The sequence below is a fragment of the Theropithecus gelada genome, chromosome 19 (assembly GCF_003255815.1).
Source record: "Theropithecus gelada isolate Dixy chromosome 19, Tgel_1.0, whole genome shotgun sequence".
Lineage (NCBI taxonomy): Eukaryota > Metazoa > Chordata > Mammalia > Primates > Cercopithecidae > Theropithecus > Theropithecus gelada.
In genome coordinates, this window is record NC_037687.1 from 21351329 (window position 1) to 21368667 (window position 17339).

General features: G+C 40.7%; 1 protein-coding gene across 1 annotated transcript; it reads right to left on the reverse strand.

Annotated features, from left to right (window-relative positions):
• Positions 1-204: 204 nt before the first annotated feature.
• Positions 205-16862, reverse strand: LOC112612834 (zinc finger protein 723-like). The gene is made up of 2 exons (XM_025367786.1): positions 16742-16862; positions 205-1271 (listed from the first exon to the last, which is right to left on the reverse strand). Exons 1-2 carry the CDS (start codon positions 16851-16853, stop codon positions 205-207), a joined length of 1179 nt encoding a protein of 392 aa, XP_025223571.1. The 5' UTR covers positions 16854-16862.
• Between the last annotated feature and the right edge of the window lie 477 nt (positions 16863-17339).

Consider the following 17339-nt stretch of genomic DNA (forward strand, 5'->3'; position numbering starts at 1 on the left):
TAAGGACTTGTTAAAGTCTTTGCCACATTCTTCACATTTGTAGGGTTTTTCTCTAGTATGAATTATCTTATGTTTACTAAGGGTTGAATACTAGTTAAAAGCTTTGCCACATTCTTCATATTTGTAGGGTTTCCTTTTAGTATGAATTATCATATGTTAGGAAGGGTTGAGGATTGGCTAAATCTTTGCCACATGGTTTACATTTTAAGGTCTTTCTCCAGTATGAATTATCTTATGTGTATTAAGAGCTGAGGATTGGTTAAAGGCTTTGCCACATTCTTCACATTTGTAGGGTTTCTCTCCAGTATGAATTCTCTTATGTTCACTAAGTCTTGAGGACCAGATGAAGGCTTTGCCACATTCTTCACATTTGTAGGGTTTCTCTCCAGCATGACTTCTCTTATGTTTAATAAGGCTTGAGGGACAGCTGAAGGCTTTTCCACATTCTTCACATTTGTAGGGTTTCTCTCCAGTATGAATTACCTTATGTTTAGTAAGGGTTGAGAAGTTACCATAGGCTTTGCCACATTCTTCACATTTGTAGGGTTTCTCTCCAGTATGAATTCTCTTATGTTCCGTAAGGTTTGAGGACCGGTAGAAAGCTTTGCCACATTCTTCACATTTGTAGGGTTTCTCTCCAGTGTGAATTACCTTATGTCTAGTAACGTGTGAGGACTGGCTGAAGGCTTTGCCACATTCTTCACATTTGTAGGGTTTCTCTCCAGTATGAAGTCTCTTATGTGTAGCAAAGTATGAGGACCCGGTAAAGGCGTTGCCACATTGTTTACATTTGTAGGGTTTCTCTCCAGTATGAATTCTCTTATGTCGAATAAGGGCTGAGGACCAGTTGCAGGCTTTGCCACATTCTTCACATTTGTAACAATTCACACTAGTATGATGTCTTTCATGTTGAGTTAGGTGTGAAAGCATGCTAAATAAGTTGCCACATTCTTTACATTTGAAAGAATTATTTCCAGTATGTCTTATCTTATGGCTATTTGAACTTGAAAATTTATGAAAGACTTTCACATAATTATCAATTATTTTGATAATATTTTGCTGAAATATTTTGCTCGGGGTTGTTGTCAAACATTGGTTAAGTTCATCATAACCTCGTTGGCGCATCTTACACTCATCCACACTTTCACAGCCTTTCCTAAATTGTAAATTGTCATGTCCATATTTTCCATATCTTTTCAGTATTACTTTTTGGAAAGAATCTTTTATGCCCTGCTCTGGCCATAGGTCTTGGGCAAAATGAGAACACACAACTGAGAAAAAAAAACAACAAATTGCTTCACTTACTGGACTCAGATGGATGTCCTTAACAACTCTAAGCTATAAAATTATACAAACTACATAAGCAAGATGGCATGGCAAAATGCCACAAGCCATAATTACTTCATAGACATATAAATGTAACAAAAACATACAGACCAAAATACATTTGTGGAAAATTTACAAATGAGTTAAGTATGTGCAGTGCCCCAGGTAAGCACAATGCAAAGAGCCTCATATGATAAAGAGAAAAGTTTGTTGTATCTACCCCAAACAGCTCTTCCAGGTCCGCAATATAGCAAAGAGCCTTTACAAGTAAATTGTAAGCTCCTGAATTCTTGTTTAAAAGTCAAGTAAAATACTGGCACATACATCTTTATTTCTGTCTTCTAGGGGCTTTTCCAGACATTTTTTTCTGTCTTCAATGACATAAAGTGCTAAAAGAACTGGTCATATACTTTGGAATGACACTTTGAGTCTACTGAGACTAAAGGTAAATATTACAGCAGTAGAGAGACTGCAGTGCCGCAGACAGAGAACAGGTGTAGCAAGTAATGACTATAGAGAAGAAACATGAATAAACTCCTTTAACTAGAAAGTAAACACTAAATTCAGGGAAGACACGTCGTAAGAACCTGTTTGACAGACTCCCAGAATCACTAACCAAGACAACTGTTTTCAGACTATGCCAGAACAAAGCTACACTATAAATATTGTGACAGGTAGCTTTTATTAGTGTCCAAATCTCGAAGATTACAATGTATACAAAATAGGTCACTACAGTCCCATCAAGAATATTATAAAATTTTCAGAAAGAAATTATAAAAAAGATGTATATATTAATTTTAAAAATTGAAAATAAATGGAATACTCAATGAGTGAAATAAAAACACAGACAACCATAGAAAAACAGAAAAATGAAGTTAACAAAAGTATTAAAATATCAAAAAAAAAAAAAAACAAATTGTGGAGGTAAAAAATACAAAAAGAAATTATAGCTAAAGGCTGGGTGTGGTGGCTCATGCCTATAATCTCAGCACTTTGGGAGACCAAGGCGAGTGGATCACAAGGTCAGCCTGGCCTTGATCAACACCAGCCTGGCCAAGATGGTGAAAACCCGTCTCTACTAAAAATAAAAAAATTAGCCAGGCATGGTGGCAGGCACCTGTAATCCCAGCTACTCGGGAGGCTGAGGCAGAGAACTGCTTGAAACCAGGAGGTGGAAGTTGCAGTGAGACAAGATCGTGCCACTGCACTCCAGCCTGGGCTACAGAGCGAGACTCCATCTCAAAAAAAGAAAGGAAAGGAAAGGAAAGGAAAGGAGAAGGGAGGGGAGGGGAGGGGAGGGGAAGGGAGGGGAAGGAAGGGAAAGGGAGGGAAAGAAAGGGAAAGGAAAGGAAAGGAAAGGAAAGGAAAGGAAGAAGAAAGAAAGAAAGAAAGGAAAAGAAGTTACAACTAAAAAATTCTAAAAGTAAGAAAAAAACTAAAAATGAAGAAGCTCAACAAACAAACTAGGATACACACAAAGATATTTATAGCAAACACATATATAAGCAAATTTTTAAAAGTCACAGACAAGAGAATCTTGAAGACTGCAAGAAAAATGTCCTGTATCACTTACAAGCATAGTCTTTCAGACAACTGGTGAATTGTCAAAAAAAATTTTGCAGGTCAGAAAACTATGTGACATAGTCAAAGTCCTGAAAAACTAGCTATCAACTGAGAATAATACCATCAGTAAATCATTCCTGACAAAAATAAGAGAAACAACCTTCCAAAGTAATCAAATTCTGAAAAAGTATATTGGCACTGCGTGTGCCCTACGTATAAACGACATCGAAAGCAGTTTCTTCCACTGAAAACAACATGAATCAAGAAAATAACACAGGCCAGGTGTGATAACTCACACCTGTAATCCCAGCACTTTGGGAGGCCGAGACGGATTACCTGAGGTCAGAAGTTCAAGACCAGCCTGGCCAACATGGCAAAACCCCGTCTCCACTAAAAATACAAAAATTAGCCAGGTGCAGTGGTGTACACCTATAATCCCAGCTACTCAGGAGGATGAGGAAGAAGAATCACTTGAACCAGGGAGGCAGAGGTTGCAGTGAGCCAAGACTGTACCACTGTACTCCATCCTAGGTGACAGAACGAGAGTCTATCTCAAAAAAAAAAGAAAAGAAAAGAAAAAAAAGAAAAAGAACATAACGCCGGGCACGGTGGCTCAAGCCTGTAATCCCAGCACTTTGGGAGGCCGAGACGGGCGGATCACGAAGTCAGGAGATCGAGACCATCCTGGCTCTCACGGTGAAACCCCATCTCTACTAAAAAATACAAAAAACTAGCCGGGCGAGGTGGTGGGCGCCTGTAGTCCCAGCTACTCGGGAGGCTGAGGCAGGAGAATGGCGTAAACCCTGGAGGCGGAGCTTGCAGCGAGCTGAGATCGCGCCACTGCACTCCAGCCTGGGCGGCAGAGCGAGACTCCGTCTCAAAAAAAAAAAAAAGAAAAAAAAGGAAAATAACACATAATCATATACAAATATATTATTTTCTGCACATTCACAAAAATGAACGTCTTACCATTATTGTAATCGTGCAAAAACATTGTAAATTATTCTACAAAATTTTTAAAAATTCTAGGGAATATAGAAATAAAAAATTGAGGAAGAATTTTTGTATTCAACTAAAGTTCATTTTTTACTAGATTAAAATATATCCTTATATCTTTTAGAAGTTTTGTGTAACCCCAAGGTAACACAAAGAATATATGTTTAGATACACAAAACAGAATAAATAAAAGCACATTAACACAAAAATGAAACGGACACAAAAGAGGAAAGAAAGAGAGAAAATGAGGGGCAAAAATACAAGAATCAAATATAACAAAAAATTATTAGGATTTTCTGTTTCAGAAAAAATATTTAAATACATATATATACAATTAACTTTCCAATCAAGGGACATATTTGCAATAAAAGGATTTACTAAAAAATTTTAAAAACCAAAATCCAACTTGTTTTCATGCAAGTGCCAGCTGAGATCTAATGACAAAAAAAGACTGAAAGTGGCAAGACGGACATAAACATTCTATGCAGATATTAACCAAATGAGAGCAGAAGAGATCAAAATAATATTATTACATGAGCTATAAGTCAAAAACTGTCATATTTTAAAAAATGTATTCTAAGTCAAATCTACAAGGAGACAAAGAAGGATTTTAAACAAGAATAGATTCATTTACTGGAAACATAACAAATTTGTGTGTGTGTGTGCGCGCGCCTGTGTGTGTATCTCACATTTGGCTTTCAAATATATAAAGCAAATATTGACAGAAATAAACACATAGAGAACAATATAACTACAGTAGGATATTTTAATATCCCCCTTTCTGTAATAAAAATAAAACAAGATAAAATATTAGTAATAAAAGAGAAAACTTGAAGGCACTATAAAACATTTATTTCTAAAAGAAGTGTAGGTGAAGGATTACCCAGGTGTCGAGGCAAGAGACTGAATGCACAAACTGTTGCAGTATAATTAAGAAAATAATTAGAAGAATAGTTATAATACAAATTAGATATAGAGATGATCATGGACATTATTAATCATTAGTATAAACATTATTAATCATTAGCTTTTAATACTACTCTTTGTCGTATTACTAATATAACTAAGGAATAACCGGTGGGTATAGGGTCAGGTGCTGAAGGGACATTGAGAGAAGTGACCTAGAAGGCAAGAGGTGAACCCTCTGTCATGCCCGCATAAGGGCTGCTTGAGGGCCCCTTCGTCAAGCGGTAATGCCAGTGCCTGGGAACCCTTACTTAGCAGATGGTGAAAGGGAATCTCCTTTCCTTGGAGGAGTCAGGGAACACTCTGCTCCACCAGCTTCTTGTGGGAGGCTGGATATTATCCAGGTCTGCCCGCAGTCATCCGGAGGCATAAACCCCTCTCTATGGTGCTGTGCTTCAATGGTCATGCTCCTTGTCCACTTCCATGTTCCTCCCATACTCCTGGTTCCTCTTTGAAGTTCTTAGTAGACAGCAGTAGAAGAAATAGTGAAAGTCTTAAAGTCTTTGATCTTTCTTATAACTGCATAAAAGAAAACACTGACGTATGCTGCCTTCCCTCTCTACTTTGGTGACCTAAAAGGGAAGGGCCCCCTGTCCCATGATCATGTGACTTGCTTGACCTTATCAATCACCTGGACGGCTCACCCGCCTTACCCTGCCCCCTTGCCTTGTATGCAACAAATATCAGCGTGCCCAGCCTGATGGTAGTGGTCCCCCAGGCCCAGCTGTTTTCTCTTTATCTCTTTGCCTTGTGTCTTTATTTCTTACAATCTATCATCTCTGCACACGGGGAGAACACCCGCAAAGCCCTGTAACATCTGGTGCTCCAACGTGGATTCACTGTGTGAAGTTGCGCTTTAAGTGTGGGACCCAGCGGAGGGCTTTCAATGACAGATTGCTGAGGATTGCGGTCATTAAGCTTGGTGCACTCAGAGTATCTCGGGGACACCATGGGACAAGCCAGTACTACGTACTCGGCCTATTTAAACTTCATAAAAACCCTTCTTAAAGAAGGAGGAATTTCAGTTTCCTCTGACAAGCTAATTGAACTCCTTGAGGTCGTCGATCTCATTTGCCCTTGGTTTCCAACTGAGGGAACTCTAGAACTTAAAGATTGGGAAGAGGTGGGCTGACAGTTTAAAATCGCTCATAGAAGGGGACATGTTATCCTGCCGGCCATTTGGACAGTTTGGTCCTCGGTTCACTCCATCTTAGAATCATTGCAGCCACAGGAGGAAGAAATGGAGGGTACTCTACCTTTCCTCTCCTCCAAAGAGGTTGAGGAAATCCTCAGTACTCTCTTTCCAGAGGATACCCGCACAACTTGAGGCTGTCATTTTAGAAACGAACCTCCACTCTGATATTCCTTTGGCACCACCAAATACACTACAGCCTACCACGCCCCCAATATTGCTTTATGAGGACCTTATGAAAGATCTCCTTACCTTAGATCCAAAAAATCCCTCTGAAATGTACTATCAGCAGCCAATGCAGCTGGAACCTCCTGTACTGTCTCAGTCCTGCTGTAGGGCTCTCAACCATCCATCTGTTTTGCCTGGTTATAAGGCTCTCAACTCTATCCCTGTTCGGCCTGGTAATGAGGCCCTCAACACTATATCTGCCTTTCCTCCTATGCATCAGGCTCCACAGAAGCCTGACCTGCAGTCCGTTCACCAGTCTGGAATTCAGGTCCTGCAGTCCACGCAACAGCCTGAAGTTCAGGCCCCTGAAAGACCTGCAAAGCAGGCAACCGTGCATCAGCTTGGCTTAAAGGCTCTCAACTTCTTCTCTATTCAAAACTCCAATTTCTTTTCTGCTTCTGGTCCAGTCACAACTGCTGTTGCTACCCATAGGCAACAGGTTACATACATTCCTGAGAATGACACCCCTCTTATGAGGGTCATTTCTCAGGCAAGGGAAGATGGGGATCCCAAGGCATGGCAGTTTCCTGTTATTCTACAATCTCCTATACCTGCCGCCGCTGTTCCAGCCACTCCTGTTCCAGCCGCCCGTGCTCCAGCTGTGCAGGATCAGTCACAGCCCGCTGACCAAGGTCAGCAGGCGGCTGATCCCGCTGCTCCTCCACACCCACAGCTCAATGATCAGGCTCCTCAGCTGGTGCAACAAGGGCCTGCTGTTGCAGCACAGCCAGTTCCTGCCATACCTGCTGTTCGGGCTGTGGTGCAACCTGATCCTTGACACCCTGGTGGGGTCCACTTATGACCTGCTACTTGGGAAAGTTTTTCTTTCAAATTCCTTAAAGATTTCAGAGTCGGTTAAACAATATGGTACTAATTCCCCGTTCGTCCATTCCACCTTAAAATCCTTAGAGGAAGATAAACGTTTGGTGCCTTATGACTGGGAAATTCTAGCAAAATCTGTCTTATCTAAATCTCAATATTTACAATTTAGGACATGGTGGGTTGATGCTGTCCAGGATCGAGTCCGCCTTAATCAGGGCTCTAATCCTCCCGTTAATGCACAGCTGACCAGTTACTGGGAATGGGGTAGTGGGCTGCAATTAGAAACCAAACTGTATTGAATGATGAAGTCATTGAGCAACTCTGAAAATGCTGCCTGGATACTTGGGATAAGATTCAGGATGATGGCAACAGATGTCCATCCTTTACAACCGTTAGATAAATGCAAAATGAACCATACCCTAACTTCATTGCCTGTCTTCAGGATGCAGTAGAAAAGGCTATTCCTGATGGAAATGGCCAATGTTTGGTTGTGGAACTCATGGCTTATTAACAAGCAAATTCAGACTGTCAGGCTGCTGTTCGTTCTGTAAAAGGTAAAATCCCACCAGGAAGTGATTTAATCACATCTAATATTAAAGCATGTGAGTGTGTTGGCGGAACTTGACATACTGCTATGGCCATGGTTCAGGCTATGGCCAGCATTAGAATGCCTGGACAATTTCCTGGTAATTGTTTTCACTGTGGCCAATCTGGACATACCAGAAAAAAATGTCCTCGGCATTCAGACCACCACCCTGTACAACAAAAGGCCATACAACAGCAAGTCCCACCATTCACACCATGCCCAAGATGCCATAAAGGCAATCACTGGGCAGCTCACTGCCACTCGAAATTCGACATTGATGGCAACCCTTTACAGCCACTTCAAAACCAGGGAAACGGGAAGAGGGGTCAGCCCCAGGCCTTTCCAAACAACGGGGCATTCCCCAACTCCCAGCCTTGGCCTTCCAGCCAGATGGGTGCATTCCCAGCCCAACCAATCAATCCAACCACAGTTTCCACTACAACCATTTGTCCCACAAGCACAGATGTCACAACCCCAACAAGGATCTTGGTTCAATGCTTGTCCCCCGCCACTATGGGATCTGCTGCAGTAGATCTCTGCTATATTAGGGACATTTTCCTTTTGCCTGGGGAGTCACCAATCGCTGTTCCCACGGGTGTTTTTGGGCCCTTGCCACCTGGCTCTATTGGTTTATTGCTTGGTCACTCAAGCTTAAATTTAAAAGGTGTTCAGGTACATACTGGTGTAATTGACTCTGATTACTCTGGGTAAATACACTATCATTAGTTCTGCAGTTCCTTGGCAAGGTTTGGCAGGAGATCAAATTGCTCAACTTCTTCTGCCATACATTCCACTCGGATCCAGTTCTCATAAAAGAACTGGAGGTTTGGGGAGTACGGATCATTAGGGTAAAGTGGCATACTGGGCTAACAAAATTTCTGACACCTGACCTGTTTGTTCTGTACATATACAAGGAAAGAGATTCGTGGGCATGATTGACACGGGTGCTGATGTCTCTATTATTGCTTTACATCAATGGCCTTGTCACTGAAGAATGTGCATCCACCGGATTGGTGGGAGTTGGTCAGGCCACTGAAGTTTATGAAAGTTCCACTATTTTACATTTTGCTGGCCCGGAGGGACAGACTGGTACCATTTGCCCTCTAATTACACCTATTCCAGTTAATCTCTGGAGAAGAGATCTTTTACAATGGGGTGCACAAATTTCATTTATGCATGCTACCTACAGTGAGCAAAGTAAAACATTATGACAAAAATGGGATTTGTTCAAGGCACTGGTCTGGGAAAATTGGCTCAAGGTATTACTGAGGCTATTCAACCTTCCTATAAATTCGACTCAAAAGGGCTTGGTTATTCTTTTTAGAAGTGGTCACTGTCAAGTCTCCAGATCCCATCCCTTTAACTTGGAAAACTCAGAAACCGGTTTGGGTGGATCAGTGGCTGCTCCCAAAAACTAGGCTGGAGGTTCTCCATAATTTAGTCATAGAACAGTTAGAATTGGGTCACACTGAGGAATCTTTCTTTCCACGGAATTCACCTATCTTTGTTATCCAAAAGAAGTCTGTTAAATGGAGAATGCTCACTGATCTCAGGGCAGTTAATGCTGTACTTCAACCTATGGGGACTTTACAACCTGGCTTAACCTCCCCCTCTATGCTCCCTGAGTACTGGCCTCTAATTATCATAGATCTTAAAGATTGCTTTTTTAACATTCCACTGGCCTCTCAGGACTTTGAAAAATCTGCTTTTATTGTCCCTTCCCTCAACAATGTTGCTCCAGCTGCACGCTACCATTGGAAAGTCCTATGACGGGGCATGCTTAATGGTCTCACTATTTGTCAGTATTTTGTGGGGTGCATGCTTCAACCTGTCAGGGATCAGTTTCCCCAATGTTACATCATTCACTACATAGACGATATCCTCTGCACGGCCTCTGTGTGTTGTTTTGATTTCCTGCTTTTCTGTCATTCAGCAGGTCATTTCAGAAGCAGATTTGACTATCGCACCAGAAAAAAATTCAAACTTCTTCTCCTTTTCAATATTTGGGCATGCAGTTGGAAGACAAGGTGATTAAACCACAAAAAGTTTAGCTTCAGAGAGACTCCTTAAAAACCTTAAATGACTTTCAAAAATTACTTGGGGATATTAATTGGATTCGCTCTTCTTTGGACATCCCTACATATGCTATGTTTAACCTTTTTGCCACATTACGTGGATATCCAGATTTACACGGTAAAAGGTTTCTCATACCTGAGGCTGAGTCTGAGTTACAGTTCATTGAACAAACAGTTCAACATCTCAGGTCGCCAGATTCAATCCGAAATTACCTTTTACTATTTTAATTTTTCCCACTGAACACTCTCCAACAGGATTTATCATTCAGGAACACGATTTAATTGAATGGTGTTTTCTTCCCCATAGCTCTCTAAGGACACTTACTATTTACCTTGACCAAATTTCTACCCTTATTGGACAAGCCTGCTCCTGTCTGTTATGACTTGGGACAGGAATCTCAAAAAATTATTGTTCCCTTAAACCGTCAAGAAGTCCAACAAGCTTTTACAAATTGTGTTACTTGGCAAGTAAATTTGGCCAGTTTCCCTGATATAACTGATAATCATTACAGTAATGTAAAATTGTTCCAGTTCCTGAAACTCACTTCCTGGATTTTACCTAATATATTAACTGGAGTCGTTACTGTTTTTACTGATGCTTTCTCTAATGGCCGTGCTGCGTACACAGGGCCACAGGAACATGGAACACGTTCTTAACACAGGACCTATTTCTGTACAGCAAGCTAAACTTATCATTGTTATGGCTGTCCTTGAGGATTTTCCTGGGCCTGTCAACATTGTTTCCAATTCTGCATACATCATGCATGTTGCACGCAACATAGAAATGGCGTTAAGTTTTTGCCTGATGAAAGTTTACTTTTACTTTTTTAAAGATTTCAGACAATAATCAGAGCGTGCTCTGCCCCCTTTAACATTACTCATATTCGAGACTATACATCTCTTCCAGGACCTCTTTCAGCTGTAAATGCCAGAGCTGATGCTTTAGTCACATCCATTTTCACGGACATGCAAAATTTTCAAGGCCTAACTCATGCCAATGCTGCAGGACTCAGAAGCAAGTTCCCCCTCACGTGAACAGGCAAAAACCATAGTATGGCACTGTTGCTCTTGCCAAGCGTTAATTTTACAGCCACTTCCTTCGGGAGTTACTCCTCGAGGCCTTTCCCCCAACGCACTATGGCACATGGACGTAACCCACTTGCCAGCTTTTGGGAGACTTTCTTTCATACATGTAACAGTTGACACCTTTTCCCATTTCATCTGGGCCACGTGCCAAACAGGAGAAAGTACTGCTCATGTTAAATGACACATTCTTTCCTGTTTCTCAGTTATGGGCTGCCCCACTAAGCTTAAAACTGATAATGGTCCCGGCTGTACCAGCATTGCCTTTAAAAAGTTCACTCAAGCATGGGGCATTACTCACATTACTGGAATTCCCTATAATTCTCAAGGACAGGCACTAGTGGAACGAGCTAATAAATCTCTCAAAGACCAGCTTCGCAAACAAGATAACAAAAAGAAAGGGGATGCCAGTACTCCCCATGCTCAGATAAATTTAGCTCTATTCACATTAAATTTTTTAAACTTGGCTAAGAACCAACCTTTTACAGCAGCAGAACAACACTTTAGTAGTAATAAATTTGATCCACAAAAAGGCAAGTGAGTATGGTGGAAGGACACAAAAACTAATAAATGGGAATTAGGCACTGTAATAACATGGGGTAGGGGTTTCGCTTGTGTCTCCCCAGGAAAGGAACAACCACCTGTTTGGGTTCCCTCCCATCCACTGAAATTGTACCATGGCTCCAGCCCTGAAGAACCATCAGAAACAAAAGGTGAAGAGCCATCAGAAATCGAAGCGCAAGGCTCATCACCTGACTAATAAAATTTATAATCCCAACTTCACATCACAGCCTCGCCCTATAACTCCCCAATACTAAAAATTCCACCCCATTGACGTGGGGTCAGATAAAAGTAATGTCCAAAGTGGTTGAGAGACACCTGAAGGACAAAGGGATTCCAAAACCTATGAGTAATATTATCTTGGCTGCCATTCTGGTAGTTACTGCAGTGGTAAGCATATCCGAGGCTGCAGCAACTCGGAAATTACACCTACTGGGCATATGTACCATTTCCCCCTCTTATTTGATCTGTTTCATGGATGGACTCCTCAGTGAAGATTTATACTAATGGCAGTGCATTCATACTGGTCCCTAATGATGACAGATTTCCAGCTCAACCAGATGAAGGAACACCTTTTAACGTGTCCATTAAATATAAATTTCCACCACTGTGCATAGGAACTGCACCTGGTTGTTTGGCATTCTCTAATCAAAATTGGATGTGGAGTGTACCAATCTCTAGTAATGATTCTTATCAGGTGCATAATGTTTTCAGTAGTTACTCTTTTCAGGTTCTGATCATTAAAATAAATTCATTTGAGGAACAGAGAATTCATGTCACAGTAAAACATAATAAAACAAAAGGATTGCCAGACTGTTTAAAAGAACCTATAAAGAGTCTAAGAGACTAAGGCATGAGAATCACTTGAACCTGGGAGGTGGAGGTTGCAATGAGCCAAGATTGCACCATTGCTCTGCAGCCTGGGTGACAGAGTGAGGCTGTTTCCAAAAAAAAAAAAAAACAAAAAAAACAATATTTTTATCTGCACCTGATGTCTTCTTTTAGGACACATAACAAGTGCTACCACATTTAAAAATACCAGCTAGGTGCAGTGGCTCACACCTACAATCCCAACAACTTGGGAGGCCAAGGTGGGAGGATCAGTTGGGACCAAAAGGTTGAGACCAGCTTGGGTAACACAGTGAGACCCCATCTCTACAAATAATTTTAAAAAATTTGCCAGGCATGTCTGTAGTCCCAGCTATTCAGGAGGCTGAGATGAAAGGATCAGTTGAGCTCAGGAGGCTGAGGTTGCAGTGAGTCAGAATCATGTCCCTGCACTTTAGCCTTGGTGACAGAGAGAGGTTCTGTCTCAAAACAACACCAACAAATAAACTTAAGAAGACCAAAATTATACACTGTGTGTTTTCTGACCAAACCAGAATGAAACTAGGAATTAAAACAGGCAAATCCAAAAATATATAAAATAAAACACACAGGCCAGGCGTGGTGGCTCACGCCTATAATATTAACAATTTTGGAGGCCAAGGTAGGAGAATTGCTTGAGCCCAGGAGGTTGAAGCTAGCCTGCACAACATAGCAAGACCTTGTCTCCAAAAAAAAGTTAGAAAAATAAAATAAAAATAAAACACACTCTTCAACATATTCTTGCTCAAGGGTCAAAAATTTTAATTTTGTTAAGATGTCAATACAACCTACAGGGGTGAACAAATTTAATATCTTTATAAAGATCCTAATAGCATAGTTGTTTTTTTTTAAACAAAAATGTTGTTTAAAATTTTTTAATTTGATTATGAACTATAGCCAAACATCCCCTGAAAAATAGGTATTATACTTCCTGATTTCAAAACATATTAAAAGCTACAATCACAAAAACAATGTGATACTAACAAAAAGATAGTTCAACAGAAAAAAAAAAAGAATAAAGAGCTCAGAAATAAACCCTTCTGTATATGACCAAATGATTTTTCACAAAGTTGCCATGAGCACACAATAGAGAAAAAATAATCTCTTCAAATAATAATTCTTAAAACTGGATATCTACTGATAAAGCTGGATCCCTTCTTTGAACTATATACAAAAAGTATTTTAGGACCGGGAGCGATGGTTCACGCCTGTAATCTCAACACTTTGGGAGGCCAAGGTGGGAAGACCACCTGAGGTCAGGAGTTCGAGACCAGCCTGGCCAATGTGTTGAAAGCCCGTATCTACTAAAAATACAAAAATTAGCTGGGCAAGGTCGCAGGCACCTGTAATCCCAGTTACTCAGGAGGCTGAGGCAGGAGAATCACTTGAACCTGGAAGGCAGAGTTTGGAGTGCATCAATATGATGCCACGGCACTTCAACCTAGGTAACAGAATAAGACGTCTTGTAAAAAACATATATGTATATATATTTTTTAATAAAATACTAGACATAAAAAAAAACAAATCTCTTAGAAAAAACATAGGGGAAGGACATAAAATTAGTCTTGGCACCATTTTCTTAGATATGACATTAAATGCATGAGCAACAGAAAAAAGAAAAGAAAAATTTACACAACACTTCAAAATTTCTTCACATCAAAAAAAAAAAAAAATTCAAAAGAGTGACAACTTCTCTCTTCAAAGGAAATTGGTAAAATATTTGCAAAACACATGTGATTGGCAAGACATGGTGGCTCACGCCTGTAATTCCAGCACTTTGGGAGGCCTAGGTGGGTGGATCACCTGAGATCAGGAGTTCCAGACCAGTCTGACCAACATGGAAAAACCTCATCTATAGAAATACAAAAATTAGCTGGGTGTGGTGGCACATGCCTATAATCCCAGCTACTGAGGAGGCTGAGACAGGAGAATCACTTGAACTCAGGAGGTGGAGGTTGCAGTGAGCCAAGATCATGCCATTGCACTCCAGCCTGGGTGACAAGAGCAAAATTACATCTCAAAAAAAACAAAAAACAAAAAACAAAACACCGGGCTCAGTGGCTCACACCTGTAATCCCAGCACTTCAGGAGGCTGAGGGGGGCAGATGTCAGGAGTTGAGACTAGCCTGGCCAACATGGTAAAACCCCTTCTCTACTAAAAATACAAAAATTTGCTGGGCATGGTGGCACGTGCCTGCAATCCCAGCTACTCGGGAGGCTGAGGCAGGAGGATTGCTTGAACCCCAGAGGCAGAGGTTGCAGTGAGCTGAGATGAGGCCAATGTACTTCAGCCTGGGCAACAATAGTGAAACTCCATCTCAAAAAAAAAAAAAAGTCCTGTAGTATCTTTTACATAGTAATGTAAAATACAATCCTAAAATTTACATGAAATTTCAATAAACTTTAAATAGCCAAAGTAATCTTGACAAAAAAGAACAAACCAGGAGGATATCATACTTAATAATTCCAAACTGAATTTCAAGATTATACTAATAAAAACAGGATGGATTATGCAGAAAAACAAAAAACAAATGGAACAGAAATCACTACTCTCCATATTTCCAACATGAAAAAACAAGAGAACTTAAAACATTGTTTAACATAGTTTTTGTTTGTTTGTTTTTTACTTTTGAGATGGAGTTTCGCTCTTCTCACCCAAGGTGGAGTGTGATAGCACGATATTGGCTCACTGCAACCTCTGCTTCTTTGGTTCAAGTGATTCTCCTGCCTCAGCCTTCCGAGTAGCTGGGATTACAGGTATGTGCCACCACACCCAGCAAATTTTTGTATTTTTAGTAGAGAAGGGGTTTCACCATGTTGGCCAGGCTGTTCTTGAACTCCTGACCTCAGGTGATCCACCTACCTTGGTCTCCCAAAGTGCTGGGTTTACAGGCGTGAGACATTTGCCCGTCCTAACATACAGTTTCATAAAATTATGCAGATATTTATGGTTCACCTGAAAATATTAAAAAGTAGATTGTGCAGTCTTTTATATGCCACGAAGATGACTTTGGCTGTCACTGTAAACTTCAAGGAAGATCACAAAAGGGAAAGTAGAATCCTTAGAGAATTAAAAAGCATAAGACAGAAGACGCCCTTATGTGAGAGTAAAATTTTTTAAAATCTCAGGCTTTCCTGAAACTATTTTTTTTGTAACATAGCTTCCCAAATTCTATTGCAAGGACTGCTTTCTCCTTAATCTTTGGACCTCTGATCTGTGTTGTCCATTGTGTTCATTCTCACCTACCTGGGGGTTTGGCCATCATCTCATGTCTCTTCATATTCCAGGGCTCTTTTCCTTGCTCCAGACAGGTGATTAAATCTGGCTTAGAGACAGCAATACCTGTTTTATTAAAAATAAATAACATGAGGCCGGGCGCGGTGGCTCAAGCCTGTAATCCCAGCACTTTGGGAGGCCGAGACGGGCGGATCACGAGGTCAGGAGATCGAGACCATCCTGGCTAACACAGTGAAACCCCGTCTCTACTAAAAATACAAAAACTTAGCCGGGTGAGATGGCAGGTGCCTGTAGTCCCAGCTACTCGGGAGGCTGAGGCAGGAGAATGGCGTAAACCCGGGAGGCGGAGCTTGCAGTGAGCTGAGATCCGGCCACTGCACTCCAGCCGACAGAGCGAGACTCCGTCTCAAAAAAAAAAAAAAATAAATAAATAAATAAATAAATAAATAAATAACATGAATGTTGCTTATATTCTTCAAATAATGTCCCCAGTAAAGAGAACATAATAGCCTATTCTAGCACATTAACCCCAAAATTCTAATTTATAAGAATAATTTCTAAATATTTAGAAAATGGGCCAGGCACAGTGGCTTATGCCTGTAATCCCAGCACTTTGGGAGGCCGAGGAGAGTGGATCACTTGAGGTCAGAAGTTCAAGACCAGCCTGCCCAAAATGGTGAAACTCCATCTCTACTAAAAATACAAAAATTAGTTGGGCTTGGTGGCACATGCCTGTAGTCCCAGCTATTCAGGAGGCTGAGGCTGAAGAATCTCTTGAACTGGTAAGGCAGAGGTTGCAGTGAGCCAAAATCATACCATTATACTCCAGCCTGGGCAACAGCAACACTCCTTCTCAAAATAATAACAATAATAATAATAATAATAATTTCACTACCTAGTACCACTGAATCAAAAGCTGGTGGTGACAATTATATTTTAAGGTGTGGGCAACAATATTTTATGTCACTAAATTTTGAAATTATCACTAATATAGAGGAAAAATACAGGTCTGCTCAGGAATGTGGAAAGTTCAGATCAAGGTAAACTTCAAAAAATTTATCTTGAAGAAATCCTTCTCTACACTGATAAATTCCCAAGATTTTCTTCAAAAACAGTGATGTGAAACTCATTTATGTAAAGCATCAGTTACCAAAAAACATTTTACCAAAAAAAAAAAAAAAAAAAGAAAAAGAAACACTTAGAGTATCTTAGGAATTGTGTATTGAAGTTATTCTCACCCAGGAAGACCAGGTTTCTGTAGTTCTCTAACATCACATTCCTATATAAATTCTGCTGTGCAGTGTCCAGGAATTGCCACTCCTCCAGAGAAAATTCTATGGCCACATCCATGAATGTCAATGGTCCCTGAAAAACATACACACACACACACACACACACACACATTTACCAGGAGGCCAAGGGCAGAATTTTTAATTTGACTCAAGGTGAAAAGAGAGACTGAAGAGAACAGGTTCTGACTTACAGGAGTGACTGAAATCATCCAATTAAATAATGCTTTTTTCTTTTTTTTTAAGGCAGAGTCTTGCACTGGAGGCAATGGTGCAATTTCGGCTCACTGCGACCTCTGCCTCCTGGGTTCAAGTGATTCTCCTGCCTCAGCCTCCCAAGTAGCTGGGATTATAGACACTTGCCACCACACCCAGTTAATTTTTGTATTTTTAGTAGAGACCGGGTTTCATCATATTGGCCAGGCTGGTCTCAAACCCCTGACCTCAGCTGATCCACCGGCCTCAGCCTCCCAAAGTGCTGGGATTACAGGCATGAGCCACTACACCCAGCTGAAAATAATTTTCAATGCAGAAATATTCTCTGATG